At 35.5% G+C, this 12615-nt stretch overlaps 1 protein-coding gene across 1 annotated transcript; it reads right to left on the bottom strand.

The window, feature by feature from the left end:
- Nucleotides 1–4833: 4833 nt before the first annotated feature.
- Nucleotides 4834–12135, bottom strand: LOC147408569 (uncharacterized). The gene is made up of 9 exons (XM_086419682.1): nt 11577–12135; nt 11001–11046; nt 10829–10907; nt 10701–10746; nt 10516–10614; nt 7072–7140; nt 6635–6986; nt 6390–6547; nt 4834–6013 (listed from the first exon to the last, which is right to left on the bottom strand). Exons 1-9 carry the CDS (start codon nt 12075–12077, stop codon nt 5069–5071), a joined length of 2295 nt encoding a protein of 764 aa, XP_086275808.1. The 5' UTR covers nt 12078–12135; the 3' UTR covers nt 4834–5068.
- Nucleotides 12136–12615: the final 480 nt, after the last annotated feature.

The following is a 12615-nucleotide window of genomic DNA, read 5'->3' as shown; positions in this document are numbered from 1 at the left end:
TTTTGTCGGTGTTTTCCTAACTTCCCTTTATTTTTATGAATTCGAGTTTGATGCGATCTCTTCGTATAAGAACCGATGTAAATCACGTGGAAACGGACACGTGGATAACTATCTGTTGTATTTCACACCTCATGAGAATTTAGAAATTCTTGGTGGACCCACTAATCCTTTAGGTTGGATCTATATGCAAATATTATTGTTAGATTTGATTATTTTTAATTATTATTAATTGATTGGAAGTCAATTCTAGATTCTGTAAATCGCTGATCAACATTCTTATTTATTTACAGCTAGCTATGATAGTATAGATCATAATAACAGGTTTCTGGACCCAATTCAGTCTTTGATAGACTCACAGGTATTTGCAGAGGAGAACATAAAGGGTTTATGTTGGTGAAACATTAAACTCGCACTACAACATAACTTTTTGAATTCGACTAGCCTTACTAAGATAGTAAGGATTTCACCTTCACCCAGAGTTCTTGGGCACATCTTGTAGCATTCAAAAACACGATCCGATGCTTCAGGGTTGTAGATGAGAAAATCCTATAAATTTTGAGAAAAAAATCTTTAAAAAATTATTTTTTTATCATTGAATTTCAATTTCAAGTTTGGGAGATATGTGGGAAGTTCAGCAGTTAACCAACCCTTTTCGAAGCCTAGGATCAAGTTCAAAAAAATATTTTTTTTTAAACAAAAGTTTGGATCTGAGGTTCTTTTTTTAAAGAAACTTAGAGGGCTGTGGTATCGGATTACTAATGTGATAATCCATTCGAGCAAAACGGCCCTTAGTAAGACTTAAAATCTTATTATCTTAGTAAGGAAAATGTTTCTCTTAACTTTTTTATTTATTTATGGGAAAGATGTCGAACTTGTTTCCTTTCTTTTGAGTCTGTAAACAGTTGTAAAACTTGACTTGAAATGAGTTGAGTCAATCGAAATATCTCACACGTAGAAGAGAACGAGTTAGAATTAAATATATTAAATGAAAAATTCATTTACTACACTATTTTTATTTGAATAATGTTGAATGCACGTGATTTTGGGTACACGGCTTAAGTGGCAAGAGCAAAGAATCACAGATCTTTTTCCTATGTATACCAAAGAAAAATTCTATGATTCTGTGCCCTGGCCACGCATCTACATACCCAAAACCGCATGCATTCGTCATGACTCTTTTTATTTATAACACCTAAACCATAAAATTAAATAAAATCAATGGAGGTGGAACCAAGGGTGTGCCTCAACGGTAAGACGCATGACTAGAGTTTGCTCCTCTAGGTTGTGCGTTCGAAACTCTGGACCATCCTTGATTAACTGCCGCATGTGCTGTGTGGGCCAGGTGCATGAGGCCATGGATTAGTCCTGTCGGGTATGACTGGAAAACTGGATCAGGCCTGTCCAATGGACTGTCTGATGAACCGGGGCCCGGTCCGCTACCAACGGGGATATCATGTCCTAAAAATATATATATATATATATATATATATATATATATATATATATATAATGATTGATTATTTTCCATACCTTAAATACTTCATCATAATCTAAAAGGAGATTTTCTCTTTTGTTGAGAGTCTGAGGAAACAGTGGGTTTCTATGTGTGTATTTTTTTGTATAATTCCAAAAAGTATTTTGGAAACCTCATCAAAATTCCTAAATTTTCAGTTTTAGAGTTGTAAAACCTATAAATCTTAAAAGCTTTTAAAAATTGCCCCTTTTGAATTCTTCTTCGAGGCTTCGTATATCAAAATTAAGTTCCATTTACACTAACTTATGTTTCTTATTGGTTATCAAAGTGCAATATATTTGTTGGAATCCGTGACAAAGAGACTAATAAAGTTATATGCTAACAAATGAACTTATAGCACCATATCATGAGATACTTAATTTCATAAATTGGTATGTTAAAATAAAATGTTTGTGTGGCAATAAATTATAATAATATTTTACTTTTATTCTAAAAAATATATTTTTTATATAATTATATATAATGGGTTTCTAGATGAGTTGGGGCATTGACTTCGCGAGTTGGTACCATAAGGTTTGGAGATCAGGTCATTTGAAATCCAATTGAGTCGACTCTGGCAAGTTTTAAAACTATGTTCAATTGAATGTTGCTCTTCGCCTCTTTCTCTGTCTTAATTACCTCTCATATAATTAAAAGTCGTGTTGGAGTGACCTCATTGTACTTGTATCGCACATTCGCATGTGAAAGTAGGAACCATAATAATGGTGAAGTGACCTCACACATCCTGACGTGAAAATAGAAATCATAGACCTCTATAATTTCTATTTTCACATCAAAATGAATGAACGAGATCACTTCACCATTATTCTATGATGAATAAAGATATTGACGAACAAAACTAATTAAGGAAATTTGAACTAAGAAAGTTTGAGGCTGTCAATTAAATGAATGGCTGAGGTGGAATCCACACTTGATGGGCCCACACGTTATTCATCTCCCAGTGAAAATAAGTGAGGGATCTTGGACTAGGTCATGGTCGTCATCTTGGTAAAATTAACTAATAAGACAGATTTATATGGCATATTAGGCTTCACACCATCTCACGAGATAAATGGTATTTTGAAAATCTTAACCCACCGTTTGGGATGGATGGATATACTAACAAAAACTAGAGAAAGCATAAGTGACTTAACGCGCTTTCTCTTTTGATTCTATGACAAGAAACAAATCGATACCATTCTGAATCAATAAAACTTGTCTGAGTCATCCAAGATTTATATTTTTTTTAATAACAATTTTTATGATTTAAATAAAATATGATCTATCCTATAAAGTATAAACTATCTTATTTAAAAAAAAAAAATTATTTATGTATAAATATATTTTAATAAAGAATGGTGAGCCAAGTTAAATGGTTTATCTCGTCCGAGAGAACTTGGCCTACAAGACAAGACGTCAAACCGAGATTTAAAATCATGATCAAGATTGGATGGTTTGGACCACCTAATCAATGACGACGATAGTGTAGTGTGGGTCCTACTAAGTGGTGAAGTCCAACCCGTGTTCGTTTGGGTAGATTTTTATTCTTCCATCACTCCACACCCTAACTTTATGAGTGTTTGTTTTAAGATGTAGTGTGAACTAATTTAAAATAAAACCATAAAAAGCTCAAGAGATTAGGTGGAGTGAGTGAGGGCGCATTAATAGAAAAATGCCCACTTGAATCTGTTTGTCTTGTGGCACCATTAAAATCATGGGCTGAGTTTCCAAAGTTGGCCTCTTCTTGAACCAAAAGTCCAAGCTTTGTTGGACAAAAAGAGAAGACAACCATCTCAAGTAAGACAGAAGGATAATAGAAAGATACTGGCACCTTTAGAAGATAAAAGGGGTGTTTGGTTCCTGGGTTTGCCTTATGATGGATAAAGTTTTCACTATTAGGAAAAAAAGAAACCAGAATAGTCAAACCTTGATTGGAAAAAGTCTCTTTTGATACTGCGTTGCCTCTTGAAGTCTAAGCCCAGTAAGAATGCTAGATATCTCACAAGATGGATAAATAAATAAATAATAAATGTGACTGCACGATTACATAATCATGTTGGTAAAAGTAAATAATTATGAAATTTGATATATGATTATTTTTGTAAATATTTTAAAAATTGTTGATTCATTAATTTTTGCACCACTCGGCCCTTTTTCGTAAAACACCATTTAAAGAAATAGGGGAAAGTACCGAATGGGACATGTACGAGGCCAAAAATAGGTTAAAAATAAATAATTATGGAATCAGATATGTGCTCATTTTTATACATGTTAAAAATATGGCTGGTTCAGTAATTTTTTAAATACTCAACCATTTTCCATAAAACATCCAACAACAAATAGGCGAAAGCACTGAATCGGTCAAAATTACTGCCCTAGGCACATTTTAAAATATTTACCAAAAGAACCATGTACTAATTTAGATATTTATTTTTACCAAAATAGGTACCTGATATATGGTCCCATTTACGATTTAAGTTTTTGATCTTTCCCTTAAATCCCAAACAAAAAAGACCATCTTTTTTTATATATATAAGATATGTAATAAAAAAAAATTAGTTTCTTCAACAAATCAAGCATCTTTAACCTTCATCAGTAAAATCTTTTTACCCCACTCTTCAACTTTAGATTCTACAAGCTTCTTCATCATTTAAATCTCACAAACAAGGTAGGATTTTTGTAGTTCAAGATGATGAAATACCGGATGGAAAAAATCAAGGATTTAATACAAGGGATTAAGTTGAAGGTGAAAATGATGAAATTAAGATAAGGTTCAATTATCATATGGATTAAAGACTTGAAAATTGCCAATTTTGGAAAACAAAATCGAAGATTTTAAAGTTATTGGTAGGACATTTATGTCATTTTCCATTAATCTATAAGGGAAGATCTTAGGTCAAGGGGGCATGTCATGAGTTCCAAAATAGATGGGTATCTCAAATATTTTACCAGTGTGTGGAGACATATGTCTAAAAGTTTAAGAATTATTTAGTTTGACTGGGATATGGTTCTCCATTAATTATTTTGGATCGGATGGTTCTTGAGAAAATCAGTGAAAACCTTGCAAAGGATTTTGCCCTCTTAGGATCTGTTTGTTTGCCACAAAAGTCAGACAAAAATGTTGATTTCCCGAAACCATTTCAGTTTATGATAAGCTGCCTTGTTTATAAGAATAGATTTCCCCACCAAGGAAAAATAACTTTTCCTCTAAAATGACAGTTCCGCTGCCCGATTATGATTGTTTTTCCATACAGACCCAATTTTGCATGAACCACCAAACAGAAGCAACCAATTTATCAACCAAACAACTTTCTCAAACATTTTCCCAAGAATAAAAATCATTGCTTCTAAATGGAGTTAAATTGTAACAAATAAGAATCTGTTTCACTTTTTAACCTAAAAATTAGGATACATTAATCTGTACAACCCCTCCCCACCTTGACCTACTACTCTTTTACAACATAATTGGGTGTGACTGCTCCTCATGAAAGAGATGTTTATCCCACAAATCTCATTTCAATCTCAACTCAATAAAAGATAATTAATCAATAAACCTCAGAGCTGCAATGCTAAATCTGGTTGGGTCGAATCAACCCGCGTACTTGAACTTGGAGAACCCGGTGATTGGAATCTAACATTCAGGTCGGGTGGGCCTGAATCTTGTTTCTGCTGCATTGACAATCCATGCCAAGAAGGCTGTGGCCGAAGCCCCATCTTTGTGCGTGGCTGAGCCTCATGGCTGGAATTCTGCAAGGAATTTTCACTATTTATTTTACCCGAACACACAGATACCTTCGGGTTTTCTGACTCTAAACGGTTTGTAGGCATCAAATGGACAAAGTTGTTGCTTCTGGAAACCATATCGAGCATCTGAGAATGCATTGAAGCCTCTGTGCTCCCAGCCGGCCATACTGGTCTGACCAATTTACCCATCTGCGATGCAAGGTTAAAACCAAACCCGCTATTAAAACCATTCATAGAAGGGTGAAGCGCAGGGTTCTGATGGATCTGAAAGGGAGGTCTGATCCCACTACTACTGTTAACTAAACCGAACCCACTTTCATTACTTAGTCCTCTGGCAGTTCCAACGCACTCTGTGGTAGGTTCAGGTAGTGTGTTTGCAACCACTGAGGATGAAACAATGGTAGTTGAAGGGAGACTTCTAATTGGAAGGCCATCTGAGGCCAAGTTATTCAAAAGTTCCTGTTTGTTTGACAATCTTTCTCCTTTTGACTCAACCATGATAGGTGTTGTAGCGGATGGCAAGATTCTAGATGACGTACAGGGTTGTTGAGGTGGCGAAGGACGCGGTGGGGATGACATTAGTAGTGGTTGAGGTGGTGGAGCCTCATTTTCTCCCACCCATCCGGGGCCAAAATTCACACCAGCAGGCAATACCCGTTCAATCTTCTTGGAGGCCATTTTCCACGCAACAGGCCCAAGATTCGCAGCAAATCTAGCCAAACTTCTTGCATACCCGTGCTCCGTGTGAAGCCCCACCTGATTCAGATTAAGTAGTACCTTCATGAGGACAATCCTAAGGAATCATTAAAAAGAGGGGAAATCTAAGATATCCGTAGGAAAGATATAGTGATGCAACAAGAAGATCCCAACCATCCCGGCAGGATTGCTCCAAACAAAAATTGTTTTTTTTTTTTTTACATCCAAAATAATATTATCCTCCAGCAATCACATTGATTTTGTCTCAGGTGATTTTCTAGGTGAGTGAAACCTATCGAATGGTGGATCCAACCACCTATCTACAAAGGGTGTACCATGTACACCATTAAACTTTCTCACTGAACAATCTATGTGTAATTTTCAGTTTTCACCTCAAAAGAATTAAAGAGTAATTTAAGTTTTGATCAATACTCACAGCCATTAATTGTTTCTTCTCTCCATCAAAGGTAGTCAATACTGACGGCTCACGTCCACCAACTGACGGATGGTAATGCTTGTAGGTGTCACGCCGGTTTTCATCTAATACAAATTGTTTCTTCCCATACTTCGTCGATAATCCCCTCATCATAGATCCTATAAACCAAAAGAAAATACCATAAATTCATCAAGGAATCTTTGTGCTAAAAGAAGAAGAAAGCAGAGAATATTCAAGTCTCAAACCTGAAAATTCACCATTTCTCTCGGATTTATGCTCGGCCGACCAACCCGTATAAGATTCACTGTTGCGAGACCCATAGGAAGTCCTTCCCAACACACCAGCAGAGCCATACTTGTCTGAAAGAGGTCCCTTTCTTAGATCATAAGAATTAGACCACATTGCATTGTCTCCCCTCGTAGCAAGCATTGCATCTGTGGAGAATTCAGAACCAGCAGAGTCCTTGCCCATCGGTTTTTTAAGGTTCTTGGTAGGTGGTCTACCTCTCCTTACTATTTTGGGTTCTGGTTCATTATCATCACTATCTTGCCTTAAATTTTCAAAATTCTTTTTTGCCAGCTCTTGTATTGATCGTGCCTGGGAAAAAGAACAAGATTTTTCAGATACAGAATAGAGAATGTGTATCTATGGGCAAAAAAGGAGTGGGCTGAGATTTATGTACCTGTCTGAAGTAAATGGTATCCGATGCATTATATTGCATTGCATTTGAACAGATTAAGAAGACGTCTTTCTGCATGAAAGACATAGTATTAAATTTTGACATATTTCCATGAATTACACCCAAAAAATTCCATTCCAACAAGGCCAAACACGAAATTTAACCAACAATTACTTTTTGTATTTATTTCAGTAAAATCACTTATATAGCAAAACATTCCAGTGCATAGTGAATTTTGACCAAAATAATAAAATTTCAGATACAAATATGCAAGATTTTGGTGGAAATATGACAGAAATATACTTTGTTGAGAATATTATTCTACACATATTGATAAAGCTATAAAATTATTACTTATAAACTACTGGTAGAAAGGAATTGTAAATGACACATAATAATGATATTCACTAAAGCATATTAGGATATTCACGTAAGCACCAGATACAATTGGCCAAGTTCTAATTAGTTGGATATATTAGTAATTTATGTATACATATTAAAAATAAAAACTATAATAATTAATAGTTTGTTTATTAAGTAAGTGTGCATGTATAAGATATTTATAGTGAATGTGACATTATTATCCTCATTCAATATTGTCCTTTTCCGCTGTCGGACTCTCAAATACATCGACATATGCGTAGCGCAGCATTTTTAAACTTCATTCTCATACTCTATATGATTGTGTGTTGTATTTTTATGACTAATGAAAGCACTATAATATCTATTTTATTTCCTGCTGCTTCAATAAAATTTCCTCAACATTTCCATCATTGCCATGAAATTGTATTAATTTCCACATTGATCAAAATATTTCTATTTCCAGGATGATCAAAATTGATTTGTAAGAGACTTCAGTAACATTTTTTTTTGGTAAGGTTATGATCCAAAACCAACTCAGTTACAATAAATGCAAAGAACAATTTTCTTTCTTTCTTTCTTTCTTTTTCAGGGCAGCCCATGTTTAAGGGCACCTTGGAATTTGTCATCATTTTAAATATATGATTGCATAGTACTTTTTCCCAGATAAAATACAGAGAGAGATGCATAATCAATTTTATAGCTGAATCCCTCAACATCCAAATGGAAAATAATCCCAGTAGTGGAACATATTCAAGCTATGAATCGAGAATATTCATCATAATTAAAGCTTTATCCCAAAAATTTGGGGTTGGCTAAACAAAATAAGGATATTCCAGTTTATTCTATTAATGAAGATAATACTTGTTTCTCATTCTCCTGTGAAGTATGATTGATAAAGTAAAGCAAGCTTCGAACTATTGTATTGAATAGATGTGACCACCTCAGTAGTTCAAATCAACCCCATGGTAACAATGTTTGACCTTGGTGTGTGTTTAAGTTGCATAGCATGCAAACAACAACCTAGACGTGGTACAATTCCTCTTCTTAACAGGAACCCGATGCATACACAGTCAGATCAAGCAAATCAAAATTCAATTCAACCAAAGCGCTTGATTAAGAATTTTTGGAGGTAGACTTTTCAAAAAAAAAAAGAATTTTTGGAGGTAGGAACTATCATAAGCAGCACTCCAGCTGATGTTAATGTAATTCTAAAATATTACTAACGTTAAATATAGTTTTGACTTAGTCATATTTGTTATTATGACATAAAACAACTGTCGACTTCTGTAAGAAAATAGTTTTAATCGTGGGGTAGGACATGGCACAATCTCTCCCGGGATATCCAGCAATCCATGAGAAAGCTACAAGCACATGCCCAAAGACTCGTCGACTTCTGTAAGAAAATAGTTTTAATTGTGGGGTAGGACATGGCACAATCTCTCCTGGGATATCCAGCAATCCATGAGAAAGCTACAAGCCCATACCCCAAGACTCGTTGGGTCCGTCCCGTTGAAGGCCTATCTGCATTCATACCAACAGAGCTGCTAAATTATAACAATAAATGGCATAGAAACATCCAGGACTCATCAATTTCTACAACCCCACTAACAAGACTTACCTTAGAACCATAAAAACATTGTCAAACGCACATCAAACTAGTCAAGGTTGAGCTATATTGAGGAATAAAACATTAGAGAAGAAAGGTTGCAGAGGATGTCCGTCACAAACATCATTCAGAACTCTAATTATAATCTCTAACAATATTTGTCCATTTCCACCGTTCAACTGAAGTATCTGAGGAAAACAAACATCAGATCTTCAGAACACCTTAATTTCTATTTTCATGGTATGCCAATCTCCAACTATACATGCCTAGTTCCACAATCTAGTCATGTCCATGTGAGCTCTATGAGCATGTATGACTTTAGACATCTATGGATCCTGGTCCAGCCATGTATATTCTTGTACCACTTTGTATTTTGCAAGGAGGTTTTACCTCAGGTGGTTCCTTACATTAAAAAGAGATTGCATCCAAGCATAAACAAAAGGAGATGGTAAAAGTTACCGTCATATCATTCACAATACTTTGTCCCAATAATTTGTGGTTGACACTTGAATTATAATATGGCACATTGGCATGCGCCACCAAATCTTAGCATACCACATAACGCACGGCTTTTCAGCCTTTTCTCACTCTTGCAGAGCTTTCAACTAGACTAACTCGTTATCCACTAGTGTCATTGTTGGACTTCATTATACATAACCACATGCCAAAAACCCTAAACGATATCAATTAGCTTAAATTTTATTTTGCCACTAAATGGGCTATACCCCAAGATTCCTCAAATTTGTTCATTTCAGATTTTGTCTATCCTACACTTTCCACTCATTCATCTCAGCATACCCATTTATATTACTCTTTCTACAACTAGGGGAGTCTAGATTTCACAATATCATGCTTACTAGAGTCATGTTAAATAGTATCTTCACTTGATAGCGATGCATCGAGCACATAATACTCCAGAAGCACCATGTCCACTTTAGCCAGCCAACTCTATTCTACAAGCAACACCTTCTTCAATCTCTCCCATTTTATGAATAATTGAATCTACTTGAGCAAAAAAGATTGATCTGGGGTATGACCTGCACATTAATCTTAAATAATACCCCAATAATTTTGCATGTTCTTTAAAAAGTTGCACTTGCAGAGAAGGATGCATGAATTGTAGTTGAAATCCGAATGCATAACTAGGGGGGCAGTCCCTCCACGAAGCATTTAGTGAGCCAAAACTGATTTCTAAGTTACAATGACTCTTAAAATATCTCATATAGAAATAAATGCAGTTTAATACTAAACTTACCTAAAAAATAGTTCAGAGAAGGCCAAAAAAAAAAAAGGCTATTAAGCAACACAAAAAGGAAAATATGAATATTGGAAAAAACCAAAGTTTATTTATATGCCCTGAGATTACTTCATTTTCAATTCTTTCATAGCTTAAACTAAAACAAATCAGTAGATGTTAGTTCACAAGGACGCAGAGCAAGAGTTAAACTTCAATAATCTTAGAAATGTATTTTGACAACCTCAAATTGTTCCAAGCTGGCATAAGCTCCACCAGACAATTTCTTCCTCACAGTACCAAAATCCATCGGATGCTCTACGATTTCATGATAGTCCGGAAGCTATATGAAAATAAATTCCCACATTAAAATTCAAAAGGGATGAACCAATGTGTCACAAAAACACAGAATACTCCCAAAAAACACACCTCTTTTGGATCTACTGGTTCAGAGAACACACCATATGAGTCTTTCCTGCAATTAGATTGGATAATCTAATTAAGCTAACAATCAAAATAAAAATTAGTTGAACTACTAATAAGCTTAAAAAACACACTTTTGAAGCCTGTCCAGGATGAACACCAACAACTTTTTGTCTGGTAAAGGTGTAGTGGGTCCGGATTCCAAGGATTTGCCTGTTTATAAATAACCAAACCCAAGAAAAAAAATTAAATAGAAGTATCCAATCAAAGTCTTTTCGAACAATAAACAAGAGATTGATAACGAACCCAAATGCGTTTCCGTTGCTTTCGAGGCGGAATTGGATTTTTCTCCCTAAAAAATTCAACAAAAATCAGTTGTAGAAATAACATACAGAGATTATTTTCTTCTTTTTTCAAAAAATACATAAATAAAAAAGAAAGGTAACAGCTAGCAGCAATAATCAGAGAAATTGAACAGGAAAAAGGGGGGAACTTGAGAAAGGGACAAATTTGAATTTCTCAGATTTCGGACAAATGAGACTATTATTTGAGTACATAAAGCTCAATAAAATGCGGTCTCCGATAAAATAAGAACTAAAAAGATCAAAATTTTGACCAAGTCAAGAACACAAGTTTCCAATCCTATATAACCAACTAGAAAGTACGAATAAAGAAATAAAAATTGCAACGAATCTCCCTTAAAACGGTTAGCGAAGGGGGGAAAAAACTTCAAAGCGATAAGATCAGAATACTTGCAAATTTTACCAAAAATGGCGCATTTATAATCGAAAAATTGTCCGATCTCCTCTATCCAAGAACCCCTACATCTCCAAATCCAAACGAAAAAAGAAAACTTTTTCAAAACGATCATAAATTCATCACCTTTTCTCCATCCCCGTGACCAGATCCGTCTCCAACTGCATTGATCTTCCGCTTTTTGAGCGGAGTCTCGCCATTTTCATCCTCCGCGTTCGAATCAGAAACATAAGAACCCGAATTCAAATACGAAGAATTCAATGAAGATCTCTGATTCTGCTGTTGCGAAGGCAATCGAAGAACCAATTTGAGTTTCTTCTCTCTGCGCTTCCCATTCGAATCGTCGTCGTCTTCGTCGTCATCGTCGTCTTCACCTGCATCAACCCTCTCGTTTTCCTCTGTAATTCCGTCGGGATTACGATTCCGGCGTGTAAATCGACGGTTAGGATTAGGGTTTGGATTAGGGACGATAGGGTTTCTAAAATTAGGGTTGGAATAAGGATTAGGGTTAGGGTTTGGTTTTTGTTGTTCTGGTTGATGTTTTTGTAGTCTTAGATTTCGCTTTTGGAGATCTAAAAGAGAGGGCCGTCCTTTCTTCTTCTTCTTCTTCTCCACTATCTTACCCATTGTCTTGTGGCTGAGGCCTCTCTCTCTCTCTCTCTCCAAACAGGGGTAATTTTTGTTTATTTTTTTATTTCAGGTTAGGAAATTTAGATGGGCTACTGATTTCATATTTCTCGGAGAACTGTAATAAAATAGCATCCCAATTATGTCCGTACGATATTTGAGATTGATTACATTTCACGCTGACGTGTCCTTATTCCTCACTGAGTGATATGCACGTGCGTAACACGTTCGCTTCAGCAACGGCGGCTCTCCTTTTTTTTTTCCGTATTAATGTTTTTTAGGGTAAAGTCAACTTCTCATGGATCTGTGATTTTCAAGAAGATATTTTGAAAGTAAAATGTTGAGGTGACTACTCCAGTTACTGCGTTTCACACTGTGCTAAATCCTAATGCCTTTCATCGAGATACGGCTTAAAAGCATACATGGTTCTGTGCTCATCTTCAACTCAGCACAATGTGAAACACAGTGAGTTTCACAGTCACTCCTGTACGACTCTTTCTGAAATTATTACCTTTTTGAGAAAATGAAATCTTTATTT

This window comes from Akebia trifoliata, chromosome 2, assembly GCF_017979445.1.
Source record: "Akebia trifoliata isolate Shusen 1 chromosome 2, ASM1797944v1, whole genome shotgun sequence".
In the NCBI taxonomy this organism is placed as follows: domain Eukaryota; kingdom Viridiplantae; phylum Streptophyta; class Magnoliopsida; order Ranunculales; family Lardizabalaceae; genus Akebia; species Akebia trifoliata.
Note: the sequence above shows the minus strand (reverse complement) of the source record. Positions and strands in the feature narration are given on the sequence as shown.

Bases quoted from the DNA above. Each gene is read 5' to 3' on its own strand.
- LOC147408569 (XM_086419682.1), bottom strand. From the start codon at position 12,077: ATGGGTAAGATAGTGGAGAAGAAGAAGAAGAAGAAAGGACGGCCCTCT. The intron at 7,141-10,515 runs GTTGTCAAAATA...TCTTTCATGCAG, and splicing joins CCAGCTTGGAACAATTTGAG to AAAGACGTCTTCTTAATCTG. The intron at 6,548-6,634 runs GTTTGAGACTTG...TTTGGTTTATAG, and splicing joins GAGAAATGGTGAATTTTCAG to GATCTATGATGAGGGGATTA.